The 25,598-nt window shown below is 32.7% G+C and overlaps 1 protein-coding gene across 1 annotated transcript in view; it reads right to left on the reverse strand.

Annotated features, from left to right (window-relative positions):
- Positions 1–910: 910 nt before the first annotated feature.
- The window catches only part of LOC128235821 (hemicentin-1-like), a 51,497-nt gene continuing 26,809 nt past the window's right edge, over positions 911–25,598 (reverse strand). The window contains exons 7-16 of the mRNA XM_052950614.1: positions 24,117–24,320; positions 19,908–20,186; positions 17,161–17,451; positions 16,637–16,954; positions 10,155–10,466; positions 7,745–9,478; positions 7,273–7,361; positions 6,643–6,658; positions 4,441–4,514; positions 911–4,134 (exon numbers count right to left, since the gene is read on the reverse strand). Of these exons, the coding sequence (XP_052806574.1) occupies positions 9,300–9,478; positions 10,155–10,466; positions 16,637–16,954; positions 17,161–17,451; positions 19,908–20,186; positions 24,117–24,320 (1,583 nt within the window). The 3' untranslated portion in view covers positions 911–4,134; positions 4,441–4,514; positions 6,643–6,658; positions 7,273–7,361; positions 7,745–9,299. The remainder of the gene's footprint in view (positions 4,135–4,440; positions 4,515–6,642; positions 6,659–7,272; positions 7,362–7,744; positions 9,479–10,154; positions 10,467–16,636; positions 16,955–17,160; positions 17,452–19,907; positions 20,187–24,116; positions 24,321–25,598) is intronic.

Consider the following 25,598-nt stretch of genomic DNA (forward strand, 5'->3'; position numbering starts at 1 on the left):
GTTTGCAATACATGAGACTGTTACGTTTTCTTCTTCAATCGGCGGGTTTTCTGCATTCGTTACATTTCCTTTGACTGCATTGTCTTCTTGACTTACACTACTGTTCACTTTTGATATGTCTTCTCCAAGATCGATATTTACAGCATCATCATACCGGAGGTTCTATACCTTCTTCGTAAGCATGTTGATCATCTTTAACTCCTCTTACATCTGCATCGCTATCATCAATACCTTCTTTCATCTTCAACTACCGGACTGTATTCCGTTCACTTTTTATATATTTTACATATAGTTTTTGGACGAGGTTTCTTAGAGCATTGTATCTAACAGTTATCTACTTAGTTCACTAATTACCAATTATGATTCAGCTATAAAACGAGCGCTTTGAAAAGTCGGTTTGTACTTTAAATAATACTTTTAGAGTATCTTTTAAAACTTATTGTTCTATAATTGTGTTATATATTTCCGATGATGTTGTGTTCTCTTTTAAGAAGAATGATACTTTGGCCATTGACTTAACACATATTAACCATGGCTCTTAACAAAGGGTAATGAAAAGGTTTCAGTGTTTGTCTATCCAAAGAGGTTGTTTGTACGAGTACAACTTGGGGTAATCTTCCCTGACTTCTCTGATTGACACGGATGACGAAACATATCCATATTCATATTTTCATTTGATCAAAATTTGTTTCATTGTCTATATTGTACCACCATTTCTCAATAAAGCAATCACGATAAATCATAAGTGGAATCATGTACTTTTTCTAACTTTGTGAATTCATTCTGCACGATATCGTCACTGTTATGGTGCTGTTATTCATAGAGAATTTACGTTCATTGTTATTGTTTTTGTTTAAAAACTTGATATGATTTTTTTTAAATTTATTACAGAACAGAACAGAACAGAAACAGAAAATTTATTGTTAACTTGAACATACACAGTTCATCGTTGTTATAATAACATAACACATGGCATGGCAATAGTTGATAAATGCGAGAGTGCCTTATACATATATACATATATGAACTAACAATGATTTCAACATGTTAAAAGTTAAGCATTATTATTCAAAGCAGTATATCGTAGCTTAAAAGCATGTTTGCAATACAAAGCTAGTTTTCGTAGACATGCAGCATTTTCCGAGTTTAATAATTGAATGAATTTAAACATGCTTGGTCTTGCATAGTACAATTTAGTTATGTATTTTTTCCTAATGTCATTATATTTCGGACAAATCAAAACAAAGTGATATTCATCTTCGATATCATTATTAACACATAAAACACATTTACGTTGATTTCTTTCAATATTAACATATCTTCCTCTTTCAACATTTAACATATGAAAGGACAACCTTAATCTAGCAATAATATTCCTAAGTCTATAGCTATACAATTTATCTATATACGATGACATATGTATAGTGCATTTTAGTTCTCTGTATAACACTAGTGAACTTAAAGAGTTTATATCATTTTTCCAATGTCCAATAAACGAGTCGATTAACCTTCTTCTAAAATTAGGAATAAAATAATCAATATTAATCGACTCCGAATATAACCATACTTCATTGAATCTTGCATTTTGTAATAAAGTGCGTACATTAGAACACCAATTGTTTGAATTTGCGTTATTTTCCGCATCATATCGAAGGCTTTGCAATGTATTGTATAAAATGCAATTGTCTCTTTTAAATTGATACAGTTTAAGAAAATATTTAACAATTCGTACATGTCTAGTAACATACAGAGGGTACCGTCCTAGTTCACCATATATTGCAGAGTTACTAGTGCTTATTTTTACACCAAGAAGTCTTTTCAGAAATTTTCTATGAACCCTTTCTATATTTTCAGCTCTACAAAAGCCCCATACTTCACAAGAATAGCACAAAATTGATGACACAAATGAGTCGAATAAACTCAACATAATTTTAACAGGAATTTTTTTCCCCCTAGTTATCCCAAACAAATTTCCCATAGCCTTAAGTCCTTTATCTGCTAATGTCTGTGTAGCATTCATAAATGATCCCCCAAACTTTTTCTATCCATTCATCATTGTAATAAATATTTACATTTTCATTGTTATTACCTCCCTTTTTTATAAACAACTATTTTTTTTTATTAACATTAACCTTAAGTTTCCACTTTTCACAATATGCATGCAAATTATTTAAAGATCTTTGAAGACCTTCAACAGTATCAGAAAATATTACAGCATCATCTGCAAACAATAACAAATAAATTGAAAGTTGGTCTAATGTTAAACCTGCATCGTTATTTTCATTTAAATATAGTTCTATATCATTAACGAACATTGAAAATAAAATCGGTGACAATATTTCTCCCTGTAAAAGGCCAATATCACAATCATAAAAATCAGATAGCGAGCCCATATGTTTTACACATAATCTTACTTGACAATAAATTGATTTAATAACGTTAAATAGTCGACCATCTAATCCAGACTTCAATAGCTTAAACCACAAACCATTTCTATAAATAGAATCAAAATACTTAAGTAGGTCAATGTAATAACAATATAGCTTCTTTTTCTTTTGCAGTTGTTTGTCAATGAACGACATCAACAAGAAAATTGCATCTATTGTACTATAATTGCTTTTAAAACCGAATTGAGCATCGGTGAGTAAGTCTGTTTCCTTAACCCATCGTTTCAGCCTTTCATTTATCAACACAGTAAAAACAGCGAAACAACTAATCAATGTAATGCCTCGATAATCATTAGGATGTGAATGATCACCTTTTTTAAATATGGGTAAAACTACGCCTTTTGACCACGAACTCGGAAAGCATTGCTTTTCTAAAATGTAATTAAATATAATCTCCAAAGGAGTTTCCAATATGTTAATCCCCTCTTTAAAATATTCATATATAATGTTATCAAAAGAGCATGCTTTATTTGTTCCTAGTAATTTCACCACTTTTCTAATTTCATCCTTTGTAAATGATGAGTCGAGTTCTTCGAATGTTGTTAAATTCTCAGTAAAAAAAAAATTCAACAAAATTCTGGATGTCTACGTCTTCTTCAATTACCGTTTCACTTGATAATTTTTTAAAGTGTTCAAAAAAGGAACTGATATTGACATTTTCACTGTTATCGTTTACTGGCGCCCGTCGAAACATTTTCCAAAATTCTTTTGATTTTTTATTACGCATATCATTCATTGTTTTTGCCTGTGCCTGATTATACTTGCGTTTACTTAATCTGCATTGATATTTATAATCGTTTTTGCCTGTAGTAATTCAGTTCTACTTTCATTAGTTTTATTCAAATTATAAGTATTTAAATTGACGGTATAAATATTTTTCTTGACACGACATTCTTCATTAAACCATTTTTTCATAGTTTTGTCGCTTTGCGTAAAATATGTATTTTTTGCTACCTTAGTGCGCTTTTCAAAGTACTTATTTCCTTTAGAGCTTAAAAATACCGTAAATGTTTGTACCATATCATCCGTATAACAATCATTGCTTTTCATTGTTAATAACTGTCCACATAAAATATCAATATCTCGACTTATATCTTCTAAAAACTGTTCTTTATGCTCTACATTCCATTTGAAGATCACTTTGCTATTCAATTGTTCGGATTTTACCGTTAATACCTTCAGATTATTACAAGGCTGTGTACATTAGAAAACATAGCATTAAGTGTATATATGCTCTATTTACAAAAACACAAGCAATGTACTGCGTAATATAAATGTTTTGAAAAAGTATCCCTATAATAAATATAAATCGAATTCCAAATGTGCCGCTCTGTTTTTATTTATGTGTGTGACTTTTAACAATTATAAGATGAGTTTGATAAGTTTAAGATATTCTGGAGATGATACTATAATGGAGATTACCGACAAAAATATCCAAAAAAATGTTTTCCTTTGTTTTGTTCTACGTCCATGAACATAAAAATAAATATATTATGTCATATCGGTTTACCGCATTTTACAAGTCGGTTATCGATTTTGGTCTTACACGGTCTTACAAAATACGAGAATTAATCACTAAAAATATATAATAGTATACACTATTTAGGCATTGAGCTACAGTTATATGACCATTAGAGCACTGTCTGCGCCGGATTTGTCAGTGACGTGTTGTTGTAAACGGGATCATCTGCAAACAAATGAGATCAACATTTCTAAACGGTACGTTTATAAGCCCATATGGAATAAAATTTAACATTCGGACATTTTCTCATTTCGGATTTCAAGTATAAAAGCAATTGCATTGTATTGTATAAATAAACTTGAAACTAAACACTGCCATTTTCCTACAGTATATTTCATCGAATATAATTACACGTTTTTCAGTAAGTACGTTATCTATTCCGATACAGCTAAAACGCAGAACTGCATTTATAGTTCAAGGGTGTCTTAAATATTTCAAGAAAATATTAAAGTAAATAATACAAAGTGGTACCTGGTTTGACATTCTCGTAGTTTACATTAGACTTTGAATCATCCAAACTCGTATACACGTGTGATGCTTTGGATCTAAAAAGGCAAACGTCTACATAAATTATGGATGTTAGTTAATTACATCTACATAAATCATGGATTATTTTCGACCTCATCTATAAATTATGTATGTAATTTGGTAACATCTTCCTATTATAAATGTTATTCAATTACGACTAAATATATTTAAATGACGGTTAGATAAATGAATAAAGCAATAAATATGTAAATAATACATATTACCTATTAAAGTGTGTTGTAACGTTAAAAGTTTGATATAAATGTTTAAACAAGCAACTATATCATTGTCATTCGGAAGTCAGGAAAAGAAATTGATACTTTGTCAACAGTAAGCTAGTTTGTACAATTGATTTTTGACTGGTCAATAGCAGTTATTGCATTAATACTGATAAATAAATTAAATAATTATGTAGGTTTGGTAATACAAAATATGCAATATGCTGCAAAACAAGTTCATACACTTTTTCTCTCAGTTCACCGATATACTTAGTGTTAGGAACGGTTTGTCGCATAACGCATAATACAAATAGGGGATATTATGATAGATAGCTCTTCTGGTGACCTGTATCACGTCGAATTCGGTGTGTAAACACGGATATATGTTTACTCTACGAACAAGTCGTGATGCAGTCACCAGAACAGCGTTTTATCGTAATATTCCATTTATTATATACATGCCTTTTTAATTATTCCTTTTTATTTTTCGGGTTCAATTTGATCCAAATTTACCGCCATCTGTCAAATAAATGGCTTGCGCGAATGAATGTGTTAGTTCTTTTGTGTATTGAAGTCAAAGGAGGCTACTGCAGCGAAACGAAGTCAGAAGTTACAGAATTACTACATTGCGCAAAATAAGAAGAAAATGCTTTGTAGCTTAGTAATATTAACAAACTGCTGTTACGAAAACAATTATTAAATGTCACAGCGCAAAAAACAACAACAAAAATACGGAACTTATTTTACGAGTATTCACTAACCGCCATTTTCTGTAGACGTAAACGCGGCAACTTTTTAACAAAGTAAACATTCGTGGGATTTTTTGACGATCATTATATGCAGAATTGAGGAGATTCCGTGAGTCAATCGTTTTTCTATCGATGACGCGAATTTGCGTTCTTCTTTGTATTGGCAAGCTACTCAAGTTTATGATAATGCTACGATATATGAACTTCGAAATAACAAACATTTAGTTGTCTAGATATTGATAGATTCGAAGTGTTCTCTGCTTCGACCTCCGTGCTTATTCTCATGTTTCTTTAAAGAACCACATTCCTGAATATTAACATGCTTCTGGAGCGTGAGTAAAGTAAAATCAATTTATGTATTATGTATATTTTATAAAAGTGGACAGACTTTTTCAGATTTTTTGCCACGCTATTTTTACCAACGCGAAAGTTGTTCCGACACTACACACGGTACTCGCATGATACGGAATCAGAAAACGACAGTTTGGTGATACGGATTTATCAATACGGCGTGCTGTATTTTCACTGTTTGATATGGAAAAGAAAATTGATTGGCATATAATAAATATGTCATATCTATCCTATTGTAAATAAATAATTGACTTTTGATATGTAAAATAGTGGCAGCAAAACTCGTTTCAATACAAATAAAAGACGGCACAATCGATATGTATTTATGAACATATACGGAGCCGAAATGATTAGAATACTATCTGACATATCTTCTGGGATTTTCTTATTGCTATATTCAGATCAAAATCGATTTATTTTATGGCTGACGATGTCATGTCATGTGCATGCCTCATGATTGCCAATGGACGCTTTCAACAAAAACGACATATTTACCGTTTCAAACCATAACATGTAGATTATACATCTTGTACAAAATAAGTCACACTTTCTAATATTTTCTTTGTTCTTGTAAAAGCTGTTTGAATCTTAATGAATGAGTTTCATAAAATTACCAGATTCATACGCGTTCATACCCTGAACAGGTTAGTCAGTTTAGAAATTCTAAACAATAAAATTCTTCAAAGTAATATAAGTTTTGAAAGCATTTAAAAGCTGTAAACAGAAAGATATCTTTTTAACGAAATGACATGGAGCTATTGGAAAAGCAAACCATATGCTTTATGGCAACAACTTAAATTTACAAATAGTAAACGTTAAACGCTTACCTGTCGTTTCCAATATCTGAAACAGAACAAAACTACAAAAAGTAAGACTAATCTAATATTATCTCAGAAACTGAACAATGTTTTATTTCATATATATAACTTTCATCTTGAGTGATTAAGGTTTGTTGAACTGACCTTCGGTTGGAACACATTAATTTTGCAGAAGTCTGCACTCAACAATTTGGAATCTCATAAAAACTGTTGAAATGTTACAACAATGTTTCAAATTGCTTAAAATATCAAATAGAACACGCACAATTTAGCTGTTGCGAAAAAGAATTCTTAGTTTCGCAGTTACCGCGTCATTCAAGTTATGTTCGTCAGTTTGTTAATATTACCAAGTAGTTTATTCTTATCAATACTCAACATTGTTAAATTTAAAAGATGTGTGTAACCGTATTTTATTACAAGAACTGATAACAAAACCGGTGTCAGGTAATATTAAAGTAATATTGCCTTTTAATAACAACAGTTTAAGTTTTCTATAGAGTAGACTGTATTGATTACGTAAACATAAATAGTACATAAGAGATAAAGGAAATGATGGAATAATGAAAACATATTGCCTTGCCTTAAAAGTTTGAAAAGCAAATGTGCCTACCATAATAACTATTCTTATTTTAACCTTACCTAGAGCGTCATAAACAGTCTTGTTATTTGTCATTGACACTTCTTCGTAAGTAACCGCAACGTTATATCCGGGGTTTCCAGTGCCATGTCTGGAAATTTGCAACCCATTGAAATTAATTTTCTAGTTGAGTTTTAATGACAAAATTTGCGGAATTTTAATGTATTAAGAAATTTTAATTTACTTTTTTTGTAACATGAATGAAATAATATGTCATTTTATCAAAATGCTTTTTTTCCGTCTGAGTCTTGACTTTGATATGAGACTGTTCATAAGTAAGGCTTATGCTCATACATTGTGGAATTAGTAATGTCTCTTAACACATCAAAAGCGAACAAGTGGTGAATAACTTATATGAGAAATATGATATTTATTTGTAATATTCAACAATATGATTTAAAGACCTATATTGACAAGAATAATGCCATAATCGTACATATTGATTGTAATAATATTTTATTCCTTAAAACTTACCCAGTTTGATTTGAAGGTGAATCTGTAAATTTAATATTAGACATAATTTAACAATGTATTTATAAGAACACTAGTTGTACTGATTTACATATACATCAACATTACACAAACATTTATCCAAATGTTCAGAAATACTTAACATTGAATACATCAATACTGCATTAAACAGGCCATAAACGTTTTGTTTGTAAAAACTATTTTCATTTTTACAAAACATGATCTATTTTGGAGACTGTCTTAGATTTCCCCAAACAATTATTGTGGTCAAGTTTCGGATAAAAGTTTGATCTCTTATCTGTAAATAACAAACCAATGGGATATACATACCTTCAAACTGATCCTAAACAATCCAAATAAGTAAATATACAAATAACAATCATCGGTATATTTTTTTCGGCCATAATTCGCAGTCATAAGATGAAAAAGTGAGTCTTTATCGCGTTAAAAGTTTGTCCGAAGTGTTGACCCATTCAACGTTTGTAAACTTAACAACACATTAGCTTCATAATTTCGCAAAGATCGGATGAATAAACCAATATCTGCTGTTTATACATTTTATGAACTAGTTTTATTCCTAGATATCCGATATTTTAATTCCAGAATGATTGTTGTAGTACAGTCACTCTGACCAATTTTCGCTAGGCCCAAGGGAAATACAGATTCTATTGGATGCATGTTATTTATCTAACTTTCTAACTTGATTCAAGATGAGCCGTATTTGATATTACCAAAAACTATTAGCACAATCATTTTAACAACTATTCCTGGGCCCAATATAACAAAAAATAATTAAGTGAAATCCTGATTTTGTCTCAACGTATTTACCACAGCGCATCAAAGGTAATTAAAAACCGTATACGTTTTTACCCATTTAGTGCGCATTCCATGAAAGATTATGTTCATAAAGGCCTTTGGTCAAGCTTCTCAGAGATTTTTTTACAGCCGAAAATGTATTTAAGTACAATTTATACTCAAGTATATTTGCTTGCTCTAGAATATTTTTTTCTTATTAACACAGTCTTTGCGAAAATACGTTTTAAAATAGGTATAAAAACATGTAAGGTTTTGAATAATAATTAGCTTGTATTTGGTAAATTGAGTTATAATTGAAACTGAGATTTGACTTGAGTATTTGTGTGATGTTTGGGCCTGGTGATCATATGATAAATATTTTGCGTAAAGAAGGCTTTTTTAACTGATTAAGTTTTAGGCAAAGACTCAGTGTTTCGAATTTTCATAACATGTTTTTTATCAACATTTATTTAGAAGTGTGTACTTCCGCGTGTATGTTCGCATATGCAAACGATGCAGACGCAAAACGGAAGATGTTCAATAGTCCGACCTGAATAGCTCACCGAGAGTAATTCAATTAAACCATACCAAATACAATCTTTCAAAAGTCACAGTATTTAACACTTGGGTTCAGATATTTTAAAGAGCAAACATGTGCAAGTCACCTAATTATACAGTCCGTGGGAAGTGAAAATCCTTAACATCTTTAGTGTAGGTAAAAAATACGGCGTATGTCAAACATAAGTCCATCAATGTCTAAATATCATGATATTAAATTTGTAAGTGTGTTAATACCTTCTTTGGGGTTGAGCTTGAAGGCACACGATACAGAATATTTTCTTCGAAAAACAAAGATGACTACCGAAATACCCAGTATCAATACAATCCCAGCTGTAACACCACCAGCAATTGTAGAGGTCTGTGTTTTTAAATGGCTGATTTCTGTAAGATATAGCAAAACATATGAATTAAAAAGTAATTCATACTGGTCAGAACCCTTACTCATTAATTAGGTTATGAGCCTTGTATACATGCAGGTATTGGCACTGATAATATATTTATTATATTTCATGTCAATAAACTGAACGAAGTAGTAATATTTGTGGGGTATTGTGAACATAACAGTTTTTGAAAACGATCAAAGGACGCAATCCCAGAACAAAATCATACATAATGAGGATTCCTACACATGTGCATGTCGCCTGTAATCTGTTTACGTCTGAAACAAATTGCATCATCGATCTACAATTGATTTGGTGCAGAGACAAGAAATGAAAGAATTGTCAATTTTATCATATAGGACTTACATACATGTCTCTACCAATCTGAAAAACAACCAATACTCATGAGCATATGCAGACAAAATCTTAACTTCGCGGTCGATTGGTGCAAAATAAATAAAATGCAGTTACATACTAATTGGTCAAAAAGTGTAGTATGATTTTACACAAACATACGTGTGTCATGAATCGTTTTCGAGCCCGTCCTTATAAAATCTTATCATTCACTTAAAGATATCTTGCGCGTTTGAATTGAACACTTCACCACAGTTTAATGGCTACGCTAATGAAATGCCTTAAACTTGTTGTTGCACATATGACAACGCCATTCAAATTACCTGATGGTGTATGCGTCAAGGTGCTGAACGTTATGTTCCTTTTCACTGACGCCCCTTCTAAATTTAATGCATACAATTCTACAATGTACGACTCTCCTGGTTCTAAATTGTCAAGTGTAACGTTCATCTCAGTCTCTCCTGTATATGTGACATTCATCTCAAGCCAGTCTGCAAAGGGTTTTGAAGGCCGATATGATATGTGAAAGGTTTGCAGATGACCATTATTAAACCCTGGAATCCATGTAAGTACAACACTGGAGCTCGTGATTGTATTTGGAATAACCTTGAACCCTCTTGGCGAGTCAGGTGGACCTTAAACAAATAAATTAAGTGTCATGACATATAATATTTAGAAACAATGCGAAAAATGACCTTATAAAAAGTAAACATTATTTCGTGTATTCTGAATGTTTTAGCATTCAAAAGTTAAACAATATAGATGATCTTCAACTGGGTCCGCATATTGGATCATAAGGGAGTTGTTTATATATATATATATATATATATATATATATGTTAGGTTGCAAATGTACAATTAGGAACATCGCTAATTAACAAATGTAAAATATGGGTTCCAAATAAAAGAGCCCCAATCGAGTTCATTACACTCATCAGAGTGTATGGCTACAACGTCAATGGTATTATTAAGTAACAAATGTCCCACTATTAATCAAATTAGAATGGAACTTTATATAAATTATCCTCTTTTCAATCTTCGTTCGGTACTGTCATCGTTGCTCATCATGTAGAACTGGAATATCAGATATGGTGGTGCTTATTGACTGCGATTGGTTGAAAGTTGTGGGGATGATTCATATATTGAAAGCTTTACTCTGCTCCTAGGGCTTGTTGTGTCCCATGTGTAATTTTCGGACAACAGTTGAATAGCATTGTGCACGTTCAAATTAAGTTATAATAATTTACTTAAGTCACGGGTGAAATGAGCTTTAATGTGTTGCCGTTGTATTATTCATTTCTTTTTTAATACAAACATACTTTACAACGAAGAAGACGACAACCTTTTTATATATTGTTTGTTTCTGTCACTTTGTGTTAAGATGTTTTTCTAATGCAATATGGGTACTTAACATAATAGCATTACAATGCTTTTACAATCGGTGGTTGTCAACATTCAACTGGTTATATTTATACCTTTGATAATGTAAACATTTGTATTGAATGTTGTTGTTAGGGTAGATAAGCGGCATGGCCAAGCTGTATCATTCCATTTATTGGTTTTTACGTTTAAATATTTCAAAGTGTTGTATTCAGATTCATTTTATTAATTATTGGACAAAAGAAATATCATTAAACATCAACGATTTTAAGGAAATGTACAAATTTACTAACCCTTATTTTGAAATGCGGTAAAAATAGGATATTCTAATGGATTGATCCAATAACTGACTTAACCTCTGAAGCCTGTAAAAGATATGTCAAAAAGCATGCACTCCAAGTGCAGATTTGTGAAAAGCATTTGAATAATAAAAAAACGGTGTTTAAAAAAAGATGCATTGCTTTTTAATGTTTGCACGAATTCTTGGTGAAAAGAAAGACAATCATTTTAAACATTGAACTGCAGTCAAAGGTTTTATAAGACTGTGACCTAAAACTTTAATAGACTGACACCCAATCCAAAATTATGGTCATACTAGGGGTAACCTTCCACTGGTGTTTGATAGGCATACCTGACCGATACAATAAAAACTACAGGGGGAAGTCTAGAAGTCGAAAATCAAAACTAAATCCTGTTTAGAGGAAAAGTCAAGGACACAAACGACAATGAACTACAGTCATTCTAGAGCTTTCGAGATACGAAACAGTTTGCTCTGTAGCATTACCATGACTTAACATGGCGTTTTAGTGTGCTAAAAAAACTTCTGAAAACTATTGACATGCCAAGATCTAGCTTGCATTCATTAGAATCTAGTTGATGTTTAAATTAAAATATGCCATAGTATGTGCTATAATACTAACTTTTCTGTTATTTCAAGATGTGACCCACTGACCGCCATGACTTTAGACCTTTTTCATTGTATATAATTATGTTGAATGTTTGAGCTGAAATAAACTAATGTGTTGTGTTTTAAAACTTGAATCATGGCAATAATCTCTAACATTATGTAAAATGTTCACCTTTAACATGTTCAAGAAATTCCGGCAATCTAATTTAAAGGTCCAACCGGCACAAAGTGAAATCCACTTTATTTTCCAGTACCTTATTATATTCTTGTTAACACTTTGCTCTTGTTAGCAATCAATTTTTCAAAGCTACATGGGAAGGATGGAAGTTCGTCACGAAAATAGGTAAGATTAAAGGCTAGCCGTCCAGATTTGTCCAAATAAAAATGGATTTCTGTCCAATGAGACATTTCTTGGGCATTTGTCACGTTCCTGTGACAGTGCTTATTGTTATCAATTTAGTGTTTTAATTTATTTTAATGGTTACATAAAATGAACAGTTTAAGGCAAATATATATCGCATAATTGTTGTAAACAAAACACACATTCTGGCATTTTTCAAAATCAAAAGGTGTTAAACGAATCCTCTTAAAAGCTCAAATGAATTATTCTGTTTAATTATATATATATATATATATATATATATATATATATATATATATATATATATATATATATATATATATATATATATATGTATATCATTATTATGCAAAAGCTGTGGTGTTTATTGAAGCTTGTACCTTGCGCAAGTTTATGCAATTTATTAAACTTAAATAGATAATCATAAGTACGAAAACAATATTGTCAACTCAAGCAGGCAAGATTTGACAAGTCCCGATGAAACCACCACCCAGGAGTCGACGTCCACCCCCCCCCCCTCCAAAAAAAAGATATCAAAAAGTAATCTGGCAATATTTGTTACACACTAGGATATTTTGGGTCCAAATGAGGTAAACACTTTTTTCCGATAAAATCGCCTTTATATTAACGACACACAATTAAATTTTATTTCCAATAAATTTCCAGCAAGTACTATCGCATAGGAATCATTTGATCCTGATGTTGCTAATGAACTTTTAAATGGTGATCAATTCTATTTTGGAAATGTTGACATTGTTGACCTTTCTGACACAGACGACAATAAAATTCAGTCCATACTAGAAGCCTTGATATTGGTGAATATCAGATACTTAAGAACAAAGTTATTATTGTTGTGACCATTTCTATTATCAAGTAGTAGGTCACTTAGTAAGATAAGCGTTTCAGAGGATTAATTAAGCTGACTGTTTTACGTTGTTATTTTAAGAAATATTTTGTCTGAAGTTTTTGTGACAACTAACCTTGCCCTTTTAAATAGTGATAATTAAGCAGTATGTTAACATGAGCACATGTTGTGAACAAAATGTTAAAAACCATATTTTTATTTTAAGCAAAGGGTTACAATTGTAATGCTTTTTAAATAAAATTTTGTGACCTTAAGAGATAACTGAGCAACATTTAGAAATGTTTATTTTTGCTGTATATATAATGATGATCATTCAGAAGTAAACATTTAAAGAAATGCACCTTTTTCTTGTCATTTCCTCTTCTACAGAAACATTAATAGCTCAGTCAAAAAAAAAAAAATCATAAAAAAACTGATTTATGTTGGGAAAAGAATAGGCTTCACAAATATGATTAAAACTCAGCCAAAAATCACATAGTGAAACACCAAATGTTATCTTGTGGAATTTCGGCCATTTTTGCAAGTGGTTTACACAACTTAACGAGTTTTTGAAGCTTATTGACCATAAATGGGTGGTAGGTGTATGTGTCCCCTACAAGCTAACTAGGTGTTAGTCCGCCTACTTCACTCTAATGGGTAACAGACATAGTCAGAATTCGGTAATGGAGGAAAGAGTTTAATTAAGTATTCCGAAAAATTCCTAGCCGGAAATTTCCTTTTTCCCATCGAATAACTTTTTTCTCCGGCAGGAAATGTCTTCCCGCTGTCCGGCTTTCATATATGCTAACTTTACACACCTGGTATTGAGACGGTAACTATTAAAAATGACATGATCGTTCTTTAATCACCGGTCGGATGAATTGCATTGCTTTTCACTAACAACGCAGGCTATTTATTGAATGTTGTTCTGTAAAAAACAAACAATACTTTCAGCCCTCATGATTGAGTTAATACACTAACGATGTATTTAATCTCAATAACTCAAGTTGAGGGTGCTGAACATTTCACTGTGCACACAAATAATTATATTTTTGGTTAAAAAATAGAAATATATCTAAGGGCTTGGCTATTCCAAAGGTAAATTTGCAAATATGAACGTGATTGATCAAACATGTTCTGCATTAACGTTCGTAGTAATATTAATTGAATATTTTATTTACATTTTTATTGGCAGTGAATACACTTGCATCCATTTAGAGAAAACAGTCTTATTGCTTAAACTAATGTGCCTTATTTATGTAAACTATTTTGATTGCGTATAACAATTCGAAGGAACATAATTGTACTAAGCACTAAGTGCTGTTATTTTAATCCCAAACACGTGGTTTACGGATGACAAAACGGTTCGACTTAATCGAAATGGTATGGCATAAATTGTAACAAGAGATAGTGTCTAAGCAAGCCTGCACAGGGCTTGTGAGTTAGCTAGATTGTCAAACATTATGATGTTCTACCTTCCCGCTCGAGTTCGAATAAAATATCTCTGTCAGCCATACAATTGAAATTCAAAACAGAGCAACATTCAGATTATAAGTATCAGCCATGGTCGAGAGTGTAAGATAGGTTCGTCCCAACCCGAGCGAGGCGTTGAACGCTTTGCGCGAGCGGCTATGGTAGATGCTTTTTTTTCTTTCGCTACCGCAGTTAAACAAAATAAAGTTCTCTGGAACTATTGTATTCGTAGTGAAAATAATGTGCGTATAGACATGTGATAATTCGTGGTTGCCATGGATATGCGCGCAGTGATTCAGATAACGTTTATAGTCAAATCGCTCTTTAAAAATCCGAGGGAGTGCAGCATTATTCTTTGGGTGCCATTTGAAGCTAGAAATAAATAATAAGAATACCGAATAATGCCACAAGACAAGTTTTCCATAATGCTAGAGGCGGCGGTGTTCAACAAGGGATGTGTAATGACAATAAAAAGTTCCTTAGGGTTCTTGTTTTATCGTTGCCCATGGGCAATATAAAATTTCAAGCATTGTTAATTTATTGGATCTACTTATCAGTGGTGGAACTTTGAGTTGTAGATACAAACCAGAGGTAAATTCGACACACTTGCACATCGTATTGATCAGTCTTGAAACACACCTAATGTTCAGTATACTAAGCTTAGAAAATAATTTCGGAAGGTTTTGGAATATGTGCGTGTGAGTGTATGCATCCGCGAACGAGTTTGAGTGTGTGTGTGTATGGTTGGCAGTGTGAGCTTAATTATGCAAATATAAATCAAATATTTCTTTCGAATAAAGAATGTACTCCTATTTTGGTACGCGCATGCTTTGTCTTTGACTAGTCCGTACAAAGCCATTGAATTAACAAAATGCTGATTTTATATAAAATAATACGAACAATATCGACGCTGTTTCAAACATCATGCTTTAGACATATTGCTGTGAGCATAAAGTTGTACAACTTTCGATATATGCCCATTTGCTGATGTACTTTATATTGTGACTACTATATTGTGACTGTTGTGAACGAGTTTGTCCTTTTACGTGACCTTATAAACATTTTGCTTTGATGTATTGTTATGTAAGCGTCTTATTTATGTATTATGCACTTGCTTTGTATTTAGAATGATGTTTATTGTTACAAATTATACATTTGGAACATTCTGGAACATTGCTGATATTTTAAGAAAGTTATAAAATAGTATGGGAACTTATGGAATGTTTGTTACTTATCAAGTATATTCTAGAAGAAGATTATTCTAGAAAGATCTTTACTATATATATAAGGTATAGAAGAGATCGAGGGGGATCTTTGGTTATCTTTTGTGGCATTCATAAGTTTTAAAATGTAGATTGACATTTGGATTATGCTTTGATGAGTTTACTGTGTGGACTATTTAAAATATAAGTGCTCAAAAACATTCAGCTTTTTTGACTTTACAATGGGAAAAAGGACATAATCCAGGATTGGAATTATTTAAGCTATTTAAAAGTGTAAAAGAGGTATTCAAATTGTATTTCAACATTTTAGCTTTAACATAATAAATTTTGTTGTAAGTTGTTTCGCTGGCTTTGTTTTTCTCGTTACGCCTGGCTCGTAATAGTATTTAGAAACTGACTTTAAAGTCATTATTCGCAAATGTCATCAAACAAACCTCAGAGGAGATTGAATATTGAAATACATGCTAGTGGAAAAAACAAAGAAGGGTAAAAGTACATCAGAAAACTGTTCATTTTATTTCCAAATTCACTGAGATTTATGTTATTCAGAATATCGAAGCGAATATCGGTAAAAGGGACCAAACCATAAATTAGCAGCAACGAGATCAGTAGCTTACCTACTGGTTGAAGGAAGATCTCTTCGACTAACTCCTCGCCAATACCGTTGTCAATTGAAATAGTGTAGACGTCGAAATCATCCATACTGATATCAAAAATGGTCAAACTACTCGATAATCCTATTGTTGTAATTTCAGTCTTTCTGGAGGTATTCGATAAATTGATACATTTTGTACTGCTTGAACATCTCTTCCACACAAACTGTGACGGACTAGGGACTGGGTATGCAAGGACTGTGTATTGCAGTGTTGCATTGTCATGCAGTCGGGCTGTAAAGTTCGTTTTGATATTCCCGCCAGGAGGGCGCCTTGGTGCACCTGAAAATGAAGGTTTAATCCAGTTTGTGAGTTTCTTTTGATATATACACACTATATTTCTCAAAATTCCATACACATTATGTTTTTATAAAGCGTTGTCAAATTTTAAACATTGTGTCCGATGATTATATACGTTTCAATAGAAATGACTTCCATCAATTGTCTGTCAAGTTACCAGCCATTATTTGAATGTGCATTTAACTTACATGTTACAAACAACCTCAAATCCTTCGTCGAAGGTGTGTTATTATTAAACATATTACTGCCATCGCATGTGTAAAGCCCGGCATCCCAGCACGTTAAGTTTACAATGGTATATTCCAGCTGTTTTGAATTTTCGACGGATTTCCTAATTTCACTTTCCTTTCGAATATTGAGGGTTGATAGCGGATTGCTATCCACAGTGCAGGTAAACGTCGCATCGCTGTGCTCTGATTTTGTGACGTTAACAGTTCCGATGTGCTCAGTTACGTAAAAGTCACTAACGAGAGATTCATCTGGAAAATGTTTTTGATTATTGCTGGTATTAGTAGATGTTGAAAACCTTAGCCCAGATTTTGTTTGTTATTATTTAGGTTACAAATTCCCTTTGTAATCGGGGCCTGTACTCAATATGTGATGTTCTGTACGTTTAAATTGAGTACATTTCCTACTTTTGGTACAGTTACTTCGAATCTAACATTAAATCGTACGCGGTACAAAATGGGAGATTGGTTAGTACATCTAGTTTGGTAACGTGCTAATTGAATTGTTTTTGTTTTCACACAATTATGCGACAGCCGTCTTTGACAATATTTGTCAAATATATGACCAAATTTCATTCACAATTTTCTTTTACGTTAAGTTTAACTGTGAACAGACTGATGCAGATGCATAGAGAAAGCAAAACATACCCTTCCTCCATGTTATGTATAGCAAACTAAATCGTTTTGTTTTGCACTAAGTTGTGGCTATTTCAAAGTTGAAAAGGGAACAGCGGTTCAAAATAAAATAAAAAAAGTTATTATTTCAATTAAACGGCATTATAAAAAGCAGACCAAAATATTTAAAAGAAAGAGTTCCAAATATAAAATCCCCCCTTCTTTCTGTACATAATGAACTGTATTATCATTATATATGGTTAAAATTATGTCAGACGCGGTATTAATGTATAAACCGTGACATTATGCATAATGAAAACTTCAAAATAATTCTCAACTTTGAAAAAACACACAACAACTTAGACTATTTTTGCACGGTATGGAATTAATTGTATATATGTGTAAATTATTATGTTATCAAAGCTACTAATTACATGCAGCATAATTATGTGCAAGTTGTTTTAAAAGCAAAACAACCATTTGTTATTATTTGAGACTCATAATTGTTTTCAAGAATACAGAATATTAACAATAATACAATGAAAATTACAGGGCAAGCACCATAGTCGAAACTTTTAAACTTTTCCCTGTTCAGGGTCTCAAGACAAGAGTCCAAACAAGTTTACCAGTTCAGCTTGGTGTACTTTTTGCAAAACAATCAAAGACTACTTTAGTTTTCTTAATAAACTCTCATAATTATATGTTTTTAAAAATCGGGACCGGTGAAAAAGTTAGACATAACCGAAAATCGTGATATCAGAGGTTAACATAGCGAGTTTATACCATATTTTTAATGTAATACTTTTGAATCATAACGGGTCCAGGTAATTATGTAAATGTTTCTGTTCTTTCATTATTTTCTTTATATCATAAAGTATATATAATAATAATAGTTTCCAGCACACCTTTTTTGTTTGTTTGATAAGTGAATGTTTTAAAATAAACATAAAATAAGATATAAATCAATTTAATGGAAAATAAAGAAAATGCCTTGTTTTATAAAATGTATTTAACCTTAATAAAGACGTTTCGTAATTTAAATATTTTGGCAGGAAATTTGATAAAAGTGAAAAAATTAAACTCACAAACTTTTAAAAATATATTCATATTTAAGTCTGTATTGACACCGCAAAGCAACATCGAACAAGACATGATAAAGGTCTTACGAAAAGTGTCCCATTGTAATACTTCTTTAAGTATATGTCTCTTTTGATTTTGATTATCTCCATGTGTATAGAAATTGCCTTTAGATTTCACACGCCGGATTTTACATTTTCCGGCATATCCATTTCGGAAATGACGCCTTAATTAATCACTTGCTTTAGTGCTTTTTGTATATAGACACAAATCAGCAATTGAATACATTCAAAATCTGTTTTTAGGAAAATAACATACGTTCGTTAAATATATGTTACTGAATAGCAATTTTATATTCCACAAAATATTAAATTTACACCAGTTTGTGACAGAAAACTCTTAACACATGTACTATGCTAATACGTTTTTTTTGAAGAGCAGTATCATGATTATACGGCTGCTGTATTTTCACTGTTTAAAATGGCAATTGAAATAGATAGATAACTATACAACATATACTCATATTTTACGGTTTTAGTGCTAGGAGATATAATGCAGTAATTGTTGACGGTAGGAATAAAGTTCATTTAAATTGTCCAGAGAGCCGGGGCCTCGTTAATCAAAACTTTAATAGCAAAAGGGGAAAATATTCAGCCATGACTGGAGCTAGGAGAAAGGGTATTCCGCACTGCATTTGCGCATATTACGCGTATCTTTGTTTTAAGTTTCAATACAATCCCTTATTACTTTTTAGTTTTGACAGAAAGCCGAAAAGACGCACGAGTTTACGGACAAACGGACGGACAAAAATACGACAACAGGTAGTAGATAGTTAACAATGTTCACGACATGTCAATTACCTTAGTTATAATGTAAGACAAAGATGTAGATACGGTGAAAAGATTGTGTCGCTCAAATGTTAACAAGCAACTGTTTACGAACAAAGACGAACAAGAAATTGTTTATGATCACTAATTTTTATCTTAAGTTTACAACAAACGATAACATTTACATACACTGCACATTAATGTGCGTAGTTCCGCTGTGAATTCCAATCTGGACGGGAGATCCAGTAGGCGTCATCTTGTTTGTCGCGGTACACGTGTACATGCCGTCGTCAGATCTCAGCACAGAGCTGATACTTACAATCTGGCTATTCCATTGTCTATGGTCGAATGACGACGTCCAGACAATGGATGTCTTAGAAGGGTTCCCAGGAATAAACAAGCATGGGTAGCTTAAAGCAGCGCCCTCCAAAATGTTATAAGTATGAGGAACTTGCACTTTAGGTCCAACTACAGGAGTAAACATATGGTTAGTACATCGTATCTGCTTTGTATGAAACTGACAGTTCGACATTGTGCATATATATTTATATAACAATCTAACACATTTCATTGATTGTGCTAGTCTCACTCGAAGATGTAATAGTAATAAGATATATGTTGAATAATAATTACTTAGAATAAAACTAGATATTGTAAGAAATACATATATACGAGGGCTCCCCATTAAATCGTAGACGTTCCTTATTTCCAAAACGCTAATGAACTAATAGAAGACAAAGTTATCTGACGTTTTATTCATCATGTTGTGCAAATACACACGAAATAACACTACAAGGAAACAATAAATAAATATTCTACAAACCATTTAATAATACCATGTACACAAAATCGGCTCGTCATAATTGTGGCGGTATACGTCATAATAATGTCACATATTATGCCTTTTTAAGTATTCACCCTGATGTGCGATACACGTATGGTGGCGTCTTACCCAGTTCTCATAACCGTTCATGAACCAGTCACGGTCTAATGTGCGCTTGAATGTTTGTATAATAATAATAATAATATCTTTATTTTAAGAAGGTGACATATTAAGATCATGTACAAAACTACAGAATCTTATTTTCGATATGGCCCTCTGAAACAGAATGAAAATATGGCAAATAGAGCAGTGTTACATGAATGGTGTTTTCTAAATCCAGATTGTGTTTTGTGTATGACATCGGTTTTCTCAAAGTACAACTGTACCTGTGTCGCTATATGCCTTTCAAAGATTTTTGATATAGTTGGGAGTATTGAAATGGGGCGGTAATTATTGGGGTCCTCTTTGTTGCCCGACTTGAAAATTGGTATTACTCGTGCTTCTTTCAGTTTATCAGGGAAAACTCCATGCGCTATACTACTGTTGATAATTGATGCTATACAAGGTGTAATAGTATCACCACATTGCTTCAAAATTTTGGGGCCTACTCCATCTATGCCTGTGGCCTTTCCAACATTTAATTTATCAATAATAGTAAGGACTTCATAAGGGGTAATATGTTTAATCTCAAACCTATGTGTACCTAGTTTTGTATCTAGAATATGTTTTAAGTTTCTAAAATTTGTATTCAAAAACTTTGTTTTATTTATAATGTTTGAAATGCTTACAAAATGACTGTTTAATTCGTTTACAATATTTGACGGATCTTCAACCGGAAATTTATTAAATGTCATTTTATGAGGTAATGCTGTCACAGTTGATTGATTCAAATGTGAAATATCTTTTAGATTTTTCCATAAATATGTCGGATTTTTATTGTCTTTTATTGCATTGTTGAAAAAATTCTTTTTACTTTTCTTTATCATAGAAGTTACTTTATTTCTAAGTATTTTATACTGGTCTATGTTGCCAGTTTTTCGGCATTTATCCCTGTGATTTATTATAGATATAATTTCCTCAGTAAACCAATCAGGCTGATTCTCGCGTTTCACACGTTTATCTTTGACTGGGGCATGTTTAGATAAAATGCCATTTAGAATTTCATAAAATCTTTTCAGTGCATCATTGGAATTTGACAATGAGTCTATTTCATCCAGTCCTGAAAACATCAATTCTGCCTGAAAAGCTTCTTTTTCAAATTTCTTAAAAGATCTATATTGTATAACTGTATGGCTATTAGGGGCCAATTTTGGTAATTTGTCTGTAATAGAATGTGTGAAACAAACGGGAAAGTGGTCACTTAGTGATAAGTGAGACACACACCATTCAGTTACATGATTACTCATATTCGTATATAAATGATCTATTATAGTAGAGTTATTTTTTGAAATTCTTGTTGGTGATTTGATTAATTGTTCCAAGCCATACTTCGTGGTAAGATCTGCCCATTTAGTGTTGTTATATTTGCCACTTTCCGGCGAATAATTGATATTAAAATCTCCAATTAAATGAAACCCAATATTAGAACTATCAGCTATTTCTAACTGCTTATCATATAAGTCAATCCATTTTTGTTGGGAGTTCGGAGGTCGATAAATGAAATTGATTAAGAACGATTTGCAATATAGACCATTAATTTCAAGCCAAATCGATTCAATGTCATTTACCTCGAGATCTAGACGTCTACGGTACTGTATATTATTGTTCACGTAAACAAGTATACCCCCTCCCTTTTTATGTTCTCGGTCTTTCCTTTCAAACGTGTAATTCTTAACTTGCAGCATATTGTCATTGATATCTGCGTGTAAAAAAGTTTCACATAAACCTAATATATTTGGCGAATACGATTGACAAAGGTGGTATTTAATTTCCTCAAGTTTCGGAAGCAAATGACATACGTTTAAGTGTGCACACCGAACACCCTTCTTATCAAACATGAACACAGTGTCACACAGTGGGTACGTATCGCATGGCTGATCTCAGTTCTATCATTGAATCGTGTTCCTCGAAAAATGTCTTCAACTTTGGAAAATATGCGAAATCCAATGGCCCAAGATCGGGGGAATATGGTGGATAGATTGCTCGCTGGAACCCTAACACATCAATGTCTAATTGTGTATTCCTATCGGTATGGCTTGGGTCGTTGTCATGGTGGAATACTACGTCTGGGCACTACTTCCGTAACGCATGCATGAGATCTCGGCGTACCGTCTGAAATGAGACAAAACACAATTTCTTTATTTTGACGAAAAAGTGTCACAAGAGTTTTAAACTTTTAATCATTTAAACATTTCATCAACTTCAATCATAAACGTTTTTATTATAATAACAATCTTATATTATGTTATATTTTTATCCAATAAATTTAAGAAATTTAATATTAACCAACCGGGCCTGACCATATGCACCAATATGACACCCTGCATGTCTATATGATGATGCACATCACCTTTCCCATCGACATCAATGCCTTCGCTTTTTTAGGATGTGCTGTCGGCGTGCTCACAAACAATTGATGCCTGTTTACTCTCTGGTTCAAAGTAGTGGACCAATGTCTCGTCTGTTGTTATAATTCGCGAGATTTCTTCCAACTTTTCGAACGAACGTCCTTGATGCTCTGACTCGAACATCATTTTCTTCCACTGTCAGTAGTCTAGGGACCCAACGAGCGCTCACGTGTGACATATTCAAGTCCGATATAAGAATGCGCTGTGCTGTAGACTTACTTATACCGGTCATCTCAGCAACTTCTCGAACGGTACGTCGTCAATGACGTCCTGCACGGATTTCACTGTTCTGCAATCCTTGTACTTCGGCCGCCCACAAAGTGTTCTATCCGTATTACCGGCGCTAAATCTACCAAGCCATTTATACACAAGTGCTTTTGAAACATTCTTGTAACGATCTGTGGATTTCATCTGGCGTTACGTGTCAATTCCTGATTGTACACCGAATTGAATAGCTGTTCTGCACCCCGCTTCTTCGTTTGACGTCGCCATTTCCTGCTTAACACAATTTCTGATGATGTAATATTATCGTGCGTATCATTGTCAGTAATAACGTCAACATTGTTTGAAACTTAATATGATGGCGTCAAAATAACGGCGTCGTCATACGATATGACATTTTCCCGGGGAAAATGACGCAAATGTCTTCTCTGAACAATTTAGTCAGAACTAATAAATTTTCTAACGTTCGTTTATTTGACTGCGCCGGTAATTTATAGTTGTACATTAAAAACAATGTATTAACACTAAACTTAACAAACCGTTTCAGTTTTTCTTGATTTTTTAGTTAAATATTGAATAAATTAGATGCAAAGTAGTTTTCATATGTGACGTCATATAAATACTTTATCAACAAAGAATACGATTTAGTGGGCTAGCCCTGGTATTGTCTTATTTATATTTATATACAACTCACATTGTACATCCACCCAAAACGCAGTAGTATTGGTACCCGTTTCCGTGTTTTCTCCAGTGGGATCCATTGTGTTTATGACCGTCAGTGTGTACCTTGGTCAGCTGGGTGCTGAACATTGGTTAGGGATAAAATAGCTCCAGACACTGCTCCACGGCCCTGAGTAGACCAGGTGTATGTGGTCGGAGTCGGCATGGCGGAACTGGTACATATTATAGTGCCGTCTGTTCCATTTAGTAGTACTGCGGTGGTCGAGATTATAGTTGCGTTGATGGTACATGATGGTGTAACAGGAGGATCTACGGGTATAAAAACGTTGGATAACATACTAATGCATAGGTGCCAACTGAGGTAGGTTGAAGGTACCGATGCAGTTGATAGTGCTGTATGTCCATCCTCAACTAGTATAATAGTAGCAGTGATAAAAGTTGCATTTATAATTCATTTAGGTGCCGATCTACGGGTAAATTAGTATAAGTTTACTGGGGCAGGTTTGCGAAAGCCAGTATGTGTCATAAACCAGTCCACATAATTTTAATACAAAATAGACACGAAGGATTATCTCAGAACTCATAAAATTAATTTGCACAGTATATCGTATTCATTATAACTGTGTAACTTACTGATGTTTTATTGATGCAAAATATTTTTTACATCTGGATGTTTGTACACATTACACTAGCCTTGTAAAGAACATTTCATGTACAAGTAGCAAAACTGTCAGATGCATATACATTAACATTAAAAAAACCCTGTATAGTTGGTGCTTCAGATGAAGCTATAAGGGGCATATACAATGGTTTTACAATTAGAAAGTTTACAATTTTATTTCTTGTAAGAATCAAATGTTACAGCACAAACGCTGAACAAGTCTGTATATGCATGACTAGAAAGAGTGTTAGCTCAATGTTCAACTTACATTATAAAACTAAGGAGAAATATTATACATATGAGGACTATAAAATACTCGTAAAAAATAATTCACGGCAAAATTAAATGTACTTTGATTCAGAAGATTTAAATCATTGGATTATACAGTTAAACACTGATTCCATTTCTTGGAAAAAACGATGTCACGTAGTATTTAAGTGACGTAGACGTTAACTGCATAATTAAGTCAAATTGGACCAAGGCTATATAAATTCGCAGTTATAGACCAGGGCGATACGGGACAATGGCTAATTAGGAGATGGAAATTTTAGAGAAGGATCTAATTGGTGGATATTGATAAGAGCCTTGCTAGAGCCCAAGATTTAAAAAACAACAACAACAGAGTATCAATATATATAAATAAATATATATATATATATATATATGTATAATCCAAACCCTAAAAACCGTTGGCCAACTCGAATGACAGCTTTTTTAATTACCCAAACATAGATCCCTAGGTGGTTTAGACCTATTTACATCTTCTTCATCATCCCAAACATACCTTGTAAAGTCCAGACTTAATAACGACTAAAAAGACCATTAAAGTGTAGAAAAAGGTTTATTGGTAAAGTGAACAATATAAGGAGAACATATGGGAGGTATAAATATTCGGACATGAAAGCAAGGATCAAGGCAGAAATAAA

Source organism: Mya arenaria, chromosome 5 (genome assembly GCF_026914265.1).
Source record: "Mya arenaria isolate MELC-2E11 chromosome 5, ASM2691426v1".
Taxonomy (NCBI): domain Eukaryota; kingdom Metazoa; phylum Mollusca; class Bivalvia; order Myida; family Myidae; genus Mya; species Mya arenaria.